Here is a 15,112-nt window from a genome sequence, read left to right as displayed (position 1 = left end):
GATTATTCCAACTAGAAGGGACTCTTCAAGACTACGCAGTCCCAGTTTTTCAGGTGAAAACCTTAAATGCCTTCAGAGGCCAGTCAGATAATACATACAAGAGGCATGGTGAGCTAAAGACAGGACAGAGTATCAGGGGCGGCGATGAACCTGAGGAGCACAGGGGCTCCCAGAAAGGCATGACAAGGCATTCAAGTTCAAAGTCTGTGAAACTCTTCCAGCCAAGCCAAAAGTACCTCCAAGTTCTCCTGAGCCCAGTAACGTAAGTTTCCCATTTTCAAAATTTTAAATTTAAAAGATGAACTATGAGGGCCAGGAACATGGAGAAGCTTCATTTTGTCCTTCCTCCGGCAAAGAGTTATTAAGCACCTACTGTGTGCCACGCCTGTCTGGGCTCCAAGGATGCAACACGGAGCAAAAGAGACACTGGCTTTGTTTTCAGGGAATTTACCATCTTCTAGGAGAAGGAGATGTTAACCAAACAATGACCAACCTACAGAAATTCAAACTCGGATGAACATGAAAAAGGAAAAGTACACAGCACTACAAAGTCAGACTGAGCACTGGGAACCTAGCTCCAGCCCAGGTATGCTGGGCTCAATCCATGTTGGAAGAATCCCTGAAAAGGCAATGTACTTTTTAGCAGATAGTCTAATACCACAGATTTTCTGGCATTAAATAATTTTGGGGTGAAAAAGAGATGCATCTAGTAGAGCCCTACACTAGTTACTTAATAAATACTAAATTTAAAAAATTTTAAAAAATTAAAAAAATAAAATAAATATTAAATTTATTGGTAAAGACTGAACAAATACATAAACAACTGAAAACCAATCCATAGACTATGTTACCAGAAAAAAAGAATCAGAGGGTATTTGATAAACTTTCTAATAATACTCAGTTAAATTAAGAGGCTAATACTTAGGGGAAAATAGATAAGGAAATAAAGCATTGGTAAATTGACGGAATGTTTCTTTAAAATGGGAATTTAAATTTAAATTCAGTTGGACAGGCCACTAAAATTTTTTAACCAAAAACAAACAAACCAAAACAAAATATGAAAGTACAAGACAGAGAAAGCTTTCTGTGTATGATACAACAAAAAAATACTTAGGCATGAGCAACTGTATTAGATAACAATTTGAATACAGCAGAAATACAGCATTCTTGTAAGAAGAACTTCCATGATACTAAGGTTTGCTAGTCTCTAAAAGAGAATGGACTCACGACCACCATAGGTGTGTCAGTATATGGCACATGAAAAAATGTGGGTACATGAAAAATTACTGAAGAACTACATTAAAGGAACACAATCGTAAAAGAGAATGGAAATAGGACTTATACAAAACAAATGAGTTGTTGGGACAACCAGCTAAGCAGCATGGCACACAGAGAACATGCATGGGCTCTGGGGTGACTCACACCTGCTTTTGCCTGCTCCAGCCCACTGTTTTATTTTGAGCAAGTTGTTTACCTTCTCTGTGCCACACTTTCTCCATCTAAAGAAATGGGATGAACAGTACCTACTTTATCAGATTACTATGAGAATTAAATGAGAAAGCTTATACAGTATACAGTAAGACAAATAGTTTTAGTAATAATTAGCAGCAGTAGCATCATTAATTGACCAGTAAAGACAGGGCTAAAAAGTAACAATTATTACCTTTACTTTATAAGGGATTTCAGTAAAGATGAGAGAAATTGTTCTCTATGTCTAGAAGAAAAGCAAAAAAGGTAAAGAAAAAAAAGTGAGGCTAGTTGGAACAAGAAAAGTTTCCCCCTTAATCATGATGAAGCAATAGACTGAACTACAAAAAGAACCTTTGAAATATAGTAATGGGCGTCAAGAAGGAAGGGGAAAATCTGACATAGATGATTTAAAAACTCACTAGCAAGGGTTCACCTGGATGTTATTTAATAACCTCTAAGTTCACCTAGCAGAGAATGCCACTCTTGCCAAGACAAATAAAAGTATACTTGAGTTCTTTTCCATCTATCACACTGACAGTAACCCAGAAGACAAAGCACTGCTCTCTGATGATAAATGATTTACATGGCACAGGACTTCAGCGGTGGTACCAAAAGATAAGTCACAGAAGAGAAAGGGTCATCTGAGAAAGGTAGCCTTCTCTGTGATGAGCATTGTTCTGTTTCTTACTTTAGGATAAATGTTCTGGTGATGTGTTTCACTTTTTTTACCTCTCTGCACATTCTGTGGTGGGATCTTCACCAAAGTATTTTAATATCTGTTCTTTTGACCTCTTCATTTCTGAGGGTATAGAAGAGGAACTCTGGATTGCTTAAAATAATCATGGGTATATTATAGATGGAATATCGCTTTTGATGGAAATAATAGGATTCTCTTTAAATATCAGAATTCTCTGAAATAGTATCTTATAATTATCCATAAACATGTAAACAAACACTCACACATATATAATGCTTCTAACTTCTCCACTTCTGGAATTTTTTTCTGTAATTATTATTATTTCAAATGCCATAGACTATACTCTCCCAGTGGTTGCCTGATATCAAAAACCAAAACCAAAAAGCCTCTTTTTTTTTTATAGGCTAGGTATTTCCCACCAAAACTCAAAAAGAGGGGGAAATGAACATCTTAATGCCTTAAGCAAAGCATCAAAAAGGCAAAGGCAAAAGCATCATGAAGTATGCAAAGAGGTGGCAAGAAGTTAACAAAAGATGCTACATTCACAGTGGGCATTTTATTGTATTTATTTGCCATTCCTTTTCATGAGGACTATTTCAAAGTTAAAACCATTTAGTTTTATGTCATTTAGTGCTACATGAATGAGAAATCATTTAGTTCTTTTTTCTTTTTTTTTTTCAATAAGAGAGTGTAGGTTTCCATACTAAGTAATGCTAAAACATCTGGAAGGCAGAGTCAGGCAGATTACAATTTTTCATGTCATTATTTTTCTTTTATGAAGAACAACAAAATGTCTGAAGTTAGATTTTGAAGAAAAATGACTATTCCCTGATGAAGGCTACCACTGTTAAGAAAAAAAAGTCACAGCAGAGTTTCTTTCACAATATTCTAAAGCTTTTCAGATCTACAACAAGAAACATTGTTCATACAAATGGATAATGGAGTTGAATATTACATTTTTATAAAGTTAAATATTAAGTGAATGACTAGAAACTTTGAGCAGTTCTCTTATATTGCACTGTACCAAATGCTATGGGGAAAAAAAAGAATTTCCTCTAAAAATTCAGAACTGAAGAAGTTCTATGAAGTAAAATCCATTACTCAAAATGAAGAGGGATTCACTAAATCGATCTTCCAACCAAAAAGCAACTCTTACTTCTCTGAGTGTCTATGGGCTTCCTTTTCTAAGCTTTGGTATCCTGGGACAGTTCCTAAATAAGAGGGTAGCAATTACCAAGAGCAAAGACCATGATGCACATACAGTTCCATGCTCCACAGTGCAGGCAGTGGACACTAGGGTTTATTCCACTACACCTTTTCTTTTTTCTCTCTTCCCACTGGCATAACGAGTTGCCACTACAGGCTTAGCAAAATAGTACCTGTCACTTTCAGATGTTTAATATTCCTCTGTAAAGGGTATTGTACCACCCCGTCAAACCAGCACAAGTCGAATATGAGGCCTCGTCATAATGTAAAATGTGTTACTCAGTCACCAATGATTTAGACAAAATGCATCTTATGAAGATATAAGTGTGGAGCTGTGCTGACTTGTAAAGCTTGCTCGCCAGCCACCTGTAGACGCCAGAGAGAACGGCCAGTCCACCTTGCAGTCCATCAGTAACAATAACTCCAGAGGGACAAAATGTAAAATTCCCGGGGGCTTCCCTGGTGGCGCTGCGGTTGAGAGTCCGCCTGCCGATGCAGGGGACATGGGTTCGTGCCCTGGTCCAGGAGGATCCCACGTGCCGCGGAGCGGGTGGGCCCGTGAGCCATGGCCGCTGAGCCTGCGCGTCCGGAGCCTGTGCTCCGCAACAGGAGAGGCCGCAACAGTGAGAGGCCCGTATACCACAAAAAAACAAACCAAAAAAAAAACAATAAAATTCCCAGCTTGTCATGACAACCCTTTTTTCCTTCCTCCCAGTCCAGACTTAGAAGCACTGTCAACACTATAACTTATTGATAGAGTTGGACCATTAAGATGATACACAGTATATCCAGAAAGGAGATGTTTTTCCCTCACGTTATCTCATTACTCCTTGGCCCAGATCTGGTGAAAGCTTGATGGCACCATAATACAATTGATTCAGAAAATAACAAGAGTATTTTGCTTAACTAAAGTGTATTTGTCATCACTGACATGGAATGCAATTAACCAAATTAAACTGGCCGATACTATAATTATTTCATGTTCAAAGAAATATAACACTACTCGTAAAGAGCAGGTATGGTCTGGAAGTGAGAAAATACAACTGAGCATTAGAAGGTCAACAGCACTAGGAGATCTGCTTTTGACACATATTAATAATTTAAGCTATTTACTTATGCTTTTGCAGGCCCTAAGTTACACCACCTCTATACGGAAGGCAATGAAGTTGCATCTGTCATAAAGGAATTCTGGTGAAGTTTAATTAGCACTTATGATCTTTAGACAGGTAAAGGTAATTAACATTTAAAAAAAAATTCTGATGCAAGTGGAAGTAGTATATATTGACACTAAATTGTCACTGATTCTTTTTCTATACCTTTCCCCCATCCTTTCATAGCCTGGATTATAAGAACTCTAAGACACAGATACTTTCCTAGTGTCCTACCACCAACTCTTACCCATCATTCTGCTTCTAACTGCTAAGCCATATAAGTGAACACATGCTTTTGTTCGTGTTTCTTTATTGTTGCTAATTCCTCTTGTGCTTCCCATTTAAGTCCCATAATCAAATGCGTGACATGAACTTGGATTCATAATGAAAGTGTTTACTTTCCTTATGATTAACTTCCCTGCATAATTAATGTCCCAGGTCCTCTGGGCAGTCTCATGACATCTACTCTGCTTTTACATGCTACCTGTCAGCTGAATACATTTTCATATTTTAGAAGGAGGTGGAAAGAAACAAGAAAGCTTCTCGCTGACTCCCATTCTAAAGAGATTATTTTTACCAAAAAGTATTTGCAATTATATTAGTTATTTTCATCACTTATATAAAGTGCCATATTGGCTGGGCCTCACCTGAGAAGATAATGATTAAATTACAAATGTAAATAGGCTCCTATCAGAGACAATTAGGAACATCTTGAGGAGTTTTTAACAATATAAGAGGAAAGAGGGCAAGAAAGAGACAAAAAAGCTGGCAATAGGGGCAGCAGTGAGGTTATGACCACAGGGCATAGAGATTCCCAGCTCCCTCTGGAGCTTTTCTGAGGGACCCACCGAGATTCTTGTACTGCAGGTGTCACATCAGACCTCTCGTCTGCCTGCAGTGACCATATCTGTTCACTCAGACCAAACCGTCTGGAAAGGGGGCTGAGAGCTTGCTGTGGTAGCTCTGCTTTCTCTGAAGCCTCCTCGGGAAGTACTCTTCAGCCTGAGCTCAGGCTGTTTGCCTTAAAAGGATAAAATATCTGTAGGAGAAAAAAAAAACTGTAGCTGGCTACAGAGACATCACATACCAGAAGGAGAAGCGCTACAAGCCCTGTACTGCTCTTCCAAGGGAGGCTCGTCACTGTTTCACCTTTATACACCGAACATTTCATAAAAGCATCTGGGACACCAGGAAACAGTCTTATTGGCTAACACAGCAGCTCCCCTCAGTGAGAGTGGAAAAACAAACTTGGGTTGATGGCTGATCCTGATGTGTCATATCTGACACATCACAGATACATCACATGCTACATTCACAGTGGGCTTTTTATTGTATTTATTTGCCATTCCTTTTCATGAGGACTATTTCAAAGTTAAAACCATTTGGTTCAAAGTTAAACCATTTAACATGAGCCGTGGCCATGGCTCATGGCTGGCAGGAAAGAGGAAGCGTACTTACCCACTGAAAGGAGCTGCTGCCACTTTCTGTGCCCCAGGTCCTTGCGGGTCACCCCAGAGAGCACAGTGACACTGACATGTGCAGCTGCTATGGAAATTGGGGAGCTGGAGCTGCCTGGCTCCACTGCAAGCAGGGGATTGGGACTGGTAAAAGGGAACCAAGGAAAGTACTTTCCCAAAGCATGGGAATTCAAGGAGCCTGTAACAGCTGATGTGGAACGGGCCGCAGAAAAGGTTCTCAGTCCTGGCTGCATATAAGAATCACCTTGGGAGCTCAAATAATATACCTCCACCTGCAGGCCACCAGAGAGCAATTAAATCAGAATCTCTGGAGGTGGCACCCCCCAGGAAAGATGTTTCCGAAATTCCCTAGGTGATTCTAATATGCAGCCTAGGGTTGAGAACTGATGGACTAGGTAAGGTAATGATCACTTACCTGGGGGAATAAACAATAAGGTATTAACTAAATAGTATACACCTATAATTTGCCAAAAAAATCTGCTTTTTTAAAGTCCCTAGTACTTAAAGATTTTAGCCAATAGAAACATTCAATTTTTTAAGTGGAAAGTTTATCCTGTTTGTTTAACCTCTCTCTCTCTCTCTCTCTCTCTCTCTCTCTCTCTCACACACACACACACACACACACACCCTGTTGTCTAACTATCAGAGTGTTTCCTAAATTGTGCTGTTCATTGCAATTATCTGAGGAATCTTTTAAAAATACTGATGGCTGGCTTCCACCCCCAGACATTCTGATTTTAATTGGTTTGGTTTTTTTTAAGCTCCCCAGATGATTCTAATGTGCAGCAAAGTTTGGGAACCATGGTCCTATCTTATGTTTTCCACTTTTCCCAAAGTTCTTCTGCTTCCTATTTAACTACTGGTGAACAAATACTCGCCTGAGAACAGCCTATATGGTATTTATTAGGATTTCATGCAATTGCCTCATCCTCACACCCCTTTGGGAAGCAGAAGAACCTAATGGCTAAAGAGAATGGCTCGCAAGTTCCAATTCAGATTCAGCCTTTCATAAAGTGTGTGACTTTAAGCAAGTTACTTAGTTTCTCCGAGTTTTACTGTCCTGCTCCTTGCATGAAACAGGATAATCTGGAGTCTTCCTCACAAGGTTGTTTGATAAAAAAGACAATCTATGTAAAGCACAAGGGGCAGTGGCCTGCCACAGAGTAGGTGCTCAATAAATGTTAGCCATTCTGACCTATTTTTTCAGAAAGAGTGATGCACTGACTTGCCCTCCTCATTCCTTTTTCTGCACTGCACAGTGGACTGCATGAAGACCACCAAGCCCTCCCTGGTATCAGACTAAGGAATGTTTCAAAGGGACAATACAAGGCATTCAAAACAAGCACTGGTCTAGAGGGAAACATCTTAATGACTTTCTGCCAAAATCCCAGTATGGCTCCCACTCCCAGAGGAGGCCAGCCTCTGGTAGACTCCAATTCGGGCGTCACGAAGTGCTATCTTACTTGTGAATTCCATTCCAGTCTCACTGCCTGTTCACTTGCCCACAAAGCCCATCGCTCCTTTCCAACTTCTTTGCAAACATGGCATAGCTTTCACAATAGTCATCTCGCTTTGCCCTTTCCTGCCCCCCCGACACACATCTCTTCTTCCCACTCTCTCCTGCTTTTTTCCTATTAATGACTCTGAATATAAAATCCATTCAGAAACAAGACACTTCTGAGAGTATATTAGTAGTCCCACCTTTTGTACAACATGTTTTGAGTAGCTACAGATTTTGAGCCCTTGTTTATATTTACATGACAGTTTTGGAGGGAGAACATCCCTCTGCTCTTACAAACAAAATACACTCAGAGATTTCAAACAGGCTGCACGTAGTTAACTTCCCAGAAAATACACTTGAAGGAGATGCCGAGGAATGCAGTCAGATGGTGAGAGGAAAGGGGAATCGGTGTCAGAAGGCTGGGCGTGAGGAAGTAGAGAAGGGCTGTCAGGCATGGGGTGGTAAACAGCGCCAGCCCAACAGTTCAGATTAGGATTCAAAGTGCCACAGATGTGATTGCATAATAAGCTGTTGCGCATACTGGTAAATGCTGCTTTCAGCACGTGCTTATTTATCATATTGTCTTGCGTCCTCAGGACGTGGAACATTCAAGTCGGAGCGTCTGAGTGCTAGCATCGGACCCAGTTCTCTGGGATGGGCGGCAGCACCTATGGTAGAGATGGGAGAAAGAGCAAGCAGCCTGGTGTTCGAATCTGGTTGCTAGGATACCATGGAGACCCTCCACTGCTAGGCAGACAGGAAAGAAAAAATGTGTCCATATGCCTTATAACCTACAAACAGCAACAATAGAAACATCGTCTGCCTTCTTCTACCCTTTGCCATTAGGACTCCAAACCCAACTCTTCAGTGAAATAACAAGTAGCAGGAGCTTGGAAATGTGGCTCAGTAGAGCAAGGAAGTTGGTCATTTATATTCTCAGGCAGTCTCTGGAGCTCCTCCATTGAAGGGCTTATCAGTATTTTCATTATAAGCCGCATTTTAGGGGCACACAACTATGCTTCCAAACACCCTCATAGGGTTTTAGCAGCCTGGTCTTATTTTTATAAAGGCTGCCACAACTTCAATTTTACTGCCACAGACCATGATGTCAAATTAACAATCAAACTTAAATTGGATAGTCTATCAGAATAATGTTAAGTTGGAATTGAACTCCTCCACAAGAACAAGAAAGATGAATTTCAAAAATCGACTTCAGGTTCAATTCTCATGTAGGTCCGGTTCGCCTGGGTATGTGAGGAATCTGCCATGCTAGTCTGTGGCACAAAATCAGATTGTTTCCAGGGGGAACATTTAGAAGTGAGTGGAAAGAGGAGCTTGCTTTCTTTACGAGTGGAACTCAGTTTCTTTGCGAGTTTTAATCATCTGCTGCTTGGTTAAATTCAATATTCTTACCTAGTCAGGAGAGTTATAGTTATTACCAGGACTGTGCTGGTGGGAGACGGTGGACTGCAGTGACATCTGAGATGCAGAGCTTCATTAACAGGTAGCAATTAGTCCTTGGTGTAAAGTGCACGCTTGTGCCCACACACCTGCGTGCATGCACGCACACACACACACACACACACACACACACACACACACACACACCCCTCAATTATTCTAAAAACAAGCGCCAAGTGCCCTCTCACCTACTCATCCTGATTCTCTCTGGCCTAAACTTGCTTTTCCTCAATTTCCACCACGGTATTCTGTTACTGCCACTAGCTGCTGTCATTCCCCAGATGTACCCTCTGCTTTCTTTTGCTGTCTTTTCCCTTGGCTGACGGCCCTCCTCACCTTAACCCCACCCCTCTTATCCCATCACCACTCACCTAAATCATGGCCATCGATCAAATACTTACTTTAAATACCTCTACTTCCACAAGAGTTTCTGATACCATAAAATTAAATGGGCTCAATTATATTTTGCCACCTGTCTTAGGTATCTCCTCTGTGACTTACCTTACTCTACTTTCTAGAATATTTACTTGTGCAGCATTGTTAAGCCCTGATTAACTCCTTCATAGGACTTACACAATTCTCGTCTCTAACGCATGACACTAACTTGCACATGGTGCATCCCATAAAAGTACTGAACTGAGCTATAGGGCATATTTGAAATTTAACTGCTACCTATGAAGAAATCTATGTTTTAATATCATGCCATCTATGATTACACTAAAATCCTAGAATTCTCCCAACTTCCTACAGAATTTAACAGACAGCCTTTAGGAAGATTCTATTTCTCCTGAAATGTACTAATGTCAAGGTTTAAAAAAAAAATCAGATAAGATCTTGCTAAAATTAATGCCTCCCTAAAAATAAGAACATATATTTCTTTCTATCCTCAGCTCTCCAAAGTACTTCACCATCAAAAGGCGTAACACTACAAATCAAAATATGTCATCCTTCTTTGAAATTCAGTTTTCTCTAGGGTGAAAAGCAACAGCTTAACAAAAACACAGAGACACTAACAACTTTTGATAGGAACTCAAGGCTTTATAGACCAACTGAAAAAAACACAGAGCCCTATGACAGCAAAATGGAAAGGATTTGAGAATATTTACAATAGGTTAAGGGTTTAGATCAACATACCAGTGACAGAATGTTCTAATCTATTACAGAGTCAATTTTCAGGAATAAAAGAGCATGAAATAAAATTACTTTACGAATCCGTAAGAACCACTCTCTATATATAATCAATAGGCTGATCTCATAAAATGAATATTTTTATATAGTTTTCATTTTTAAGGGTTTATTTGCTTAATTTAATTCAAAACATAGTCTAATAGTTTTACCTTCTCAAATAGATATTTGGTAGTAGAATATAGATTCCAATTTGCTAATCAGTTCTTTGCTCTTCAAATGACAACAGAAAAAGGGCTTAAGGGTTATTTCTAGACACATGTGAAAGAGACAAACCAAAACAACCCCCCTGCCTCACAGGTGCAGCAGGAGTGCCCCAGCTCTATGCTAGAATCTGACACAGCCTTCCCTCCAATTCCAGCTTACAGGGAAAATTCCAAATCAAATATGTTACGTTAATTTATATTTTACACTGTTTTTCAAATGGTCAAGAAATCACTAAAAAAATAAGTTTTTAAAGATTCTAATCCTCAGAAGATAACCTCGGTAAGCAAAAAGTAAACAAACATATTTGCACACATAGATAATTGAATAGGACATTCCCTGGGTAGTCACCTATATCCAACAGAAAGAGAATAGAAAACTACATGACCATAAATTTGAAATCAATTTTGGACTATTTAGATGGTTTCATGTTAACTCCAACTCCCAATAATCTGTAAGTTTAAGAATGATGACCAAATTTAACTTGTACTAAAAATAAAATATAAAGATATAAACACTTGTTGCCAGTAAGTTGGTATAATCAAATTATTTATAGTGAAATAAACAGAAATTCAAACAAGTCTCCTTCACTTTGGCAAAAATTCCTAATTCTTTGTAGAACCATCTTGTACAATCATTCAAATGACATAAGAATAATCGTTTTGCATACAATATACTTCTCTTTCTCTTACCAAAGGTACTCTACACTTAAGCAAATTTTATTCTAGTTTTCTTTATGTAAGTGTGAAAAAAGAACAGATGTTTTTCCAAAATTATTTAAGCTTGGAAGACATTCATTCTATCGTCTTCTTCAGTATAATCCTTCAGAATCACCAAAACCATCACGGTGATACCTTAATAGTTGACTTCCTTAAAGCACAAGTTATTAAATAAATATCAGAACGCACAGTATGGTTCAACAGGTAAAATGTTTATTATGACAGAATGTTGTGAATTATTTGCCACACTAATTTCATCTTCCACCATGGATTTTTTAAAAAATCTAGTTGCTCTACATGTCAAGCACTAAGAGATTTCTAAAACTTACATTATACAGCTCGGTCCCTACTGCCTAGATTCCTTTAGATCTTGCCTGATAGAATGTTTCACCGGAGTTATCAGCTGGCTTGATCATGCTTCAAATAAAACCTATTAAAATCGTCTTTTTATAAAAGCAGAGTTTGCTCTGAGTTACTCCAAATTCCTGCAGATACTAAAATGGGATCCTATGGAATGCTGAAAGATGCAGAGAGCTGTCTTTGACTTATTTTTTTCATTATGGAAAACTTGGCCCTGGAGAGATGGTCATGTACCTCATTAGCTAAAACAGGCAAGCATGTCAGGACTGCAAATTAACTTACCGGGGAAAGCTGAAGTGGATTCAGATCATTCAGGTTTCGAAAGCAGATCTAAATCTACTGAACTGAACTATTAGGGCAACTCTGTGAGGTTAGAATCTCAGAAATGTTTATCCTTATTGTCTCTTCCCCACACTCACAGAATACAAACTTCTCCTTAAACTAAACCTGCATGAGGAACAGCAAATGCTCTACTGCAACCAACAAGGATAGTTACACGTCTAAGTTTTCAAAAGTATCATTAGTACCTACTCACAAGCCACCCCCACACACACATCCAATAAATACAGATGGAGACAATCAAATACTCTTTCTCCTTATATTAAATCTTTGTGTTTATAAAGTGAAGGGTTCCCAGGGACCTCATATTATTATGTAACGCGTGTCATCCAGCCAACGTGGTGCTGTTAGGAATAGAGTATCAAAACCCTTCGTTTTATCAATTATGTCATTATCTATTAACTTAAAATACCATTCATCTGGGTGCTCATTCCATATTAACTTCATGCTCCTGCCACTTTACTCTCCGTAAGAACTCTGAGTTGAGTGGTGTATAAGAAGCTTCATTCAATTTTCCCACCCAAGTTGTGAAGCCCACTGACATCAGAACTACACAGTTGTCTAAAATGCTAGAATACCAGAGTAGTTGCTTCAGAAGCCAGGAGTAAGGCAAACAATGTGCCCACGTTGTCAATAAAGATAAGTGTACTTCTCTGTATCTGACCCTAGAAACATGCAACCCTCTTGGGAGACAGAGGCACACCCCCCCATTAGCAACATTATATAAATTCCTTAAGGAAAATAAGCAATATTCTCCCTCAGATGTTATTTAAAAATATATTTTTTAAAAAAATCAACAGACTAGGCTTCCACAGGTGGATTGTAAATGTCGTCGAATTCTGGAAATCAAAAAATCTTCCCTTTCATATGTGTATTTGCTTATTTTTGACACTTTGATGATGCCAGAACATCAGCTTCGAAGGGTACCAGCGAGAAACGCCGGCATGTAGAGAAATCCGGGAGCGCCACAAAAGCATAGAAGGTAAGGGTGATAGCAGACGCATTTCATTTCAAGTCTGATGAGCCTGCAGTTAGGATTTTCCGGTTGGGCAGGTTTGCCAGGGCATTTGGGAGACGGGGCTTTCTATTCCTCTTCTCACACTCACACATACACAGCACAATGCACACCGGGGGCGCATTCAAACTCTACGTACAGTAGGGGGCCTATATGAATGTATATGTTTATTAAAAAAAAAAAAAGAAAGAATAGCTTGACATCTGACAAAGACACGAAGGCAAGGTAGGTGCAGTGAGTCTGACTCTGAGAAACGTGCACAGCCCCGCAAGAAGTGCCCGTTAAAATGAAACATTTCTGAGGATGAGGACAGACACGGCAAGCGGGAGGGGCGGGGGCCGACAGACAATACAGAGACCCGCAGCTCCCCACCGACAGGGTGCCACACGGACCCGGAGCGTAACCCCTGCTTACTGTGGACTCTTGGGGTAGAAGGGCAGAGTCACATGGCTGAGATCCTGGATGTCGAAGGCGGTGGGCTCAGCGGAGATCGCCTGCCGCTTGGTGCGCGGCTCGCCTTGCAAGGTGCTCGCGCTCTGCTTCTGCGCCTGCTGGGTAGCCGGCCGGATCACCGAGCGGTACTTGTCCAGCTCGTTCTGCAGCTTCTGGATCAGTTCGTCCTTCTGATCCAACTCCAGCTCCAGCTCGTCGATGAGAGCATCCCGCTGCCTCAGCTCCTCGATCTTCTCCTGGAGCGCGTACTGTAAATCCCGCAGGGTGCCCATGCTCCTCGGGGCTGCCGGGGGCTCCTTCCTGCCGCTGCTCCGCGTCTTGGGGCGTCCTCCCCTCTCCGATCAACTTTCCCCAAAGTCGCTGCTGCCTCCCGAGTGCGAAAGCTTCCTACTTGAGACCAAAGCCAGCCCTGGCTTCTGAGCATGCCCAGTCTCCCGGCTCCAGCCACCGAGAGTTTCAGGGCAGATTCCACTTCTCCGGGCTGTGAGGCTGAGCGCTGGGATGAGCCAAAAGGCGGGTCGAACCGGTATTCAACCTGAACCGCGGTGGGCGCCGCAGCGCCAGGGAGAAGAGCCGGGAGCGCGATGGCAGGGGAGCGGGAGAAGGGACTCGGATGGGGGCTACGAGGCCGCGGCAGGCGTGCCCGGGTCACTCACGCCGGGCGCCGGAGGAAGCCGGCGGAGCGTGTGGGGAGCCCGATAAACCTCTGAGCGCGCCGAGGGCTGCGCGGGCGGAGCGAGGCGGGAGCACTACTTTGGGGGCGGGGAGGCGGGCGGGAGAGGACCGGGGGGACCCCGCGCAAACTCGGGAAGCGTTAACCGGCTCCAGAGCATACCAGGCTGGAGGACGTGGGACTACAATCCTGGCGACGAGGGAGGGCAGAGCGGGCTCTGCATGCTCAGCGCGCTGAGTTCTGCAGGTGTCTGGACCGCCAGCCTCACCAAGAAAGGCTCCCCAGCCTGTGGCTGAGCTCTCGCGTCTTCCACGCAGCCCTTCTCACGGGGAGCGCCTCACACAGGTGGCTAACGCTTGAAAACAAACTTGCCTTTCAGGAAAGGAGAGAGTATCCGTGCAGGGGAGGGACTTCCACTCACATCCAGGCGCCTTTGGGGATGAGGGAGGGAGCTTCTGATTTTTTTTCTCCCCCGTCAGCATTGCCAGCTCCTGCGAATGACTCCCCTTTCCGCTCCTTTCAAACACGGATTAATGAACTCTTTTTGGGGCAAGGGTCGAAACGGGATTGTGCCCCAGAGGGCTGCTCAGCTTCCCCACTGCCCCTCCCACTTAAACCAGTGTCTGCGGAATAGTTTATGGAACGGTCTTGCTCCTTCCCTGTGCTGAATTCTGGGCGGGGAGCGCAGGGCGGGTCAAAATCGTTGCAGAGTTCCAAAAAGTTCATCCTGAAATGGAACCGTATCTTTGAAATTACTTCCTTGACAACCCAGCCGTTAGGGCTGTATCCTTCCACTTGAATGGCAAGACACAAACTTCGAAGAAGAGGGAAAATCTTAAAGAAAAGGAGGATCCTAGACGGGCTGTGGTAAAGTGCCGCCCCCCTCCACCTACTCCCACCTCCGACCCCATCCCTGCCTGCTCAATATTTCCTAAAATGATGACAATTTAGGTAGCATCCTTTCTGTCCAAGGGTAATTCTCCCATCGTGTTTAGAATCCTCCATAATACTTAAATTCCTCATATTTACCTAAATCTTCACCAAATCATTTAAAATTTTAGCATCTTAACTGCAGTTCTCTAATTACTGTTCTTGAGAACTCAGTGTTATAATCCTCGATGCTCTATTTGGCCATTCCTTAACAGCAAATAAAACAAAGTAGGTAGAAAATAAATTAAAATTCTGAATTGCAATCCAGAA

General features: G+C 41.8%; 1 protein-coding gene across 1 annotated transcript in view; it reads right to left on the bottom strand.

Annotated features, from left to right (window-relative positions):
- The window catches only part of PRKG1 (protein kinase cGMP-dependent 1), a 1,078,644-nt gene extending 1,063,965 nt beyond the window's left edge, over window positions 1–14,679 (bottom strand). The window contains exon 1 of the mRNA XM_033841580.2: window positions 13,201–14,679. Within this exon, the coding sequence (XP_033697471.1) occupies window positions 13,201–13,511 (311 nt within the window). The 5' untranslated portion in view covers window positions 13,512–14,679. The remainder of the gene's footprint in view (window positions 1–13,200) is intronic.
- Window positions 14,680–15,112: the final 433 nt, after the last annotated feature.

Source organism: Tursiops truncatus, chromosome 16, assembly GCF_011762595.2.
Source record: "Tursiops truncatus isolate mTurTru1 chromosome 16, mTurTru1.mat.Y, whole genome shotgun sequence".
NCBI lineage: Eukaryota > Metazoa > Chordata > Mammalia > Artiodactyla > Delphinidae > Tursiops > Tursiops truncatus.
This window is presented reverse-complemented; position numbering and strand designations above follow the sequence as displayed.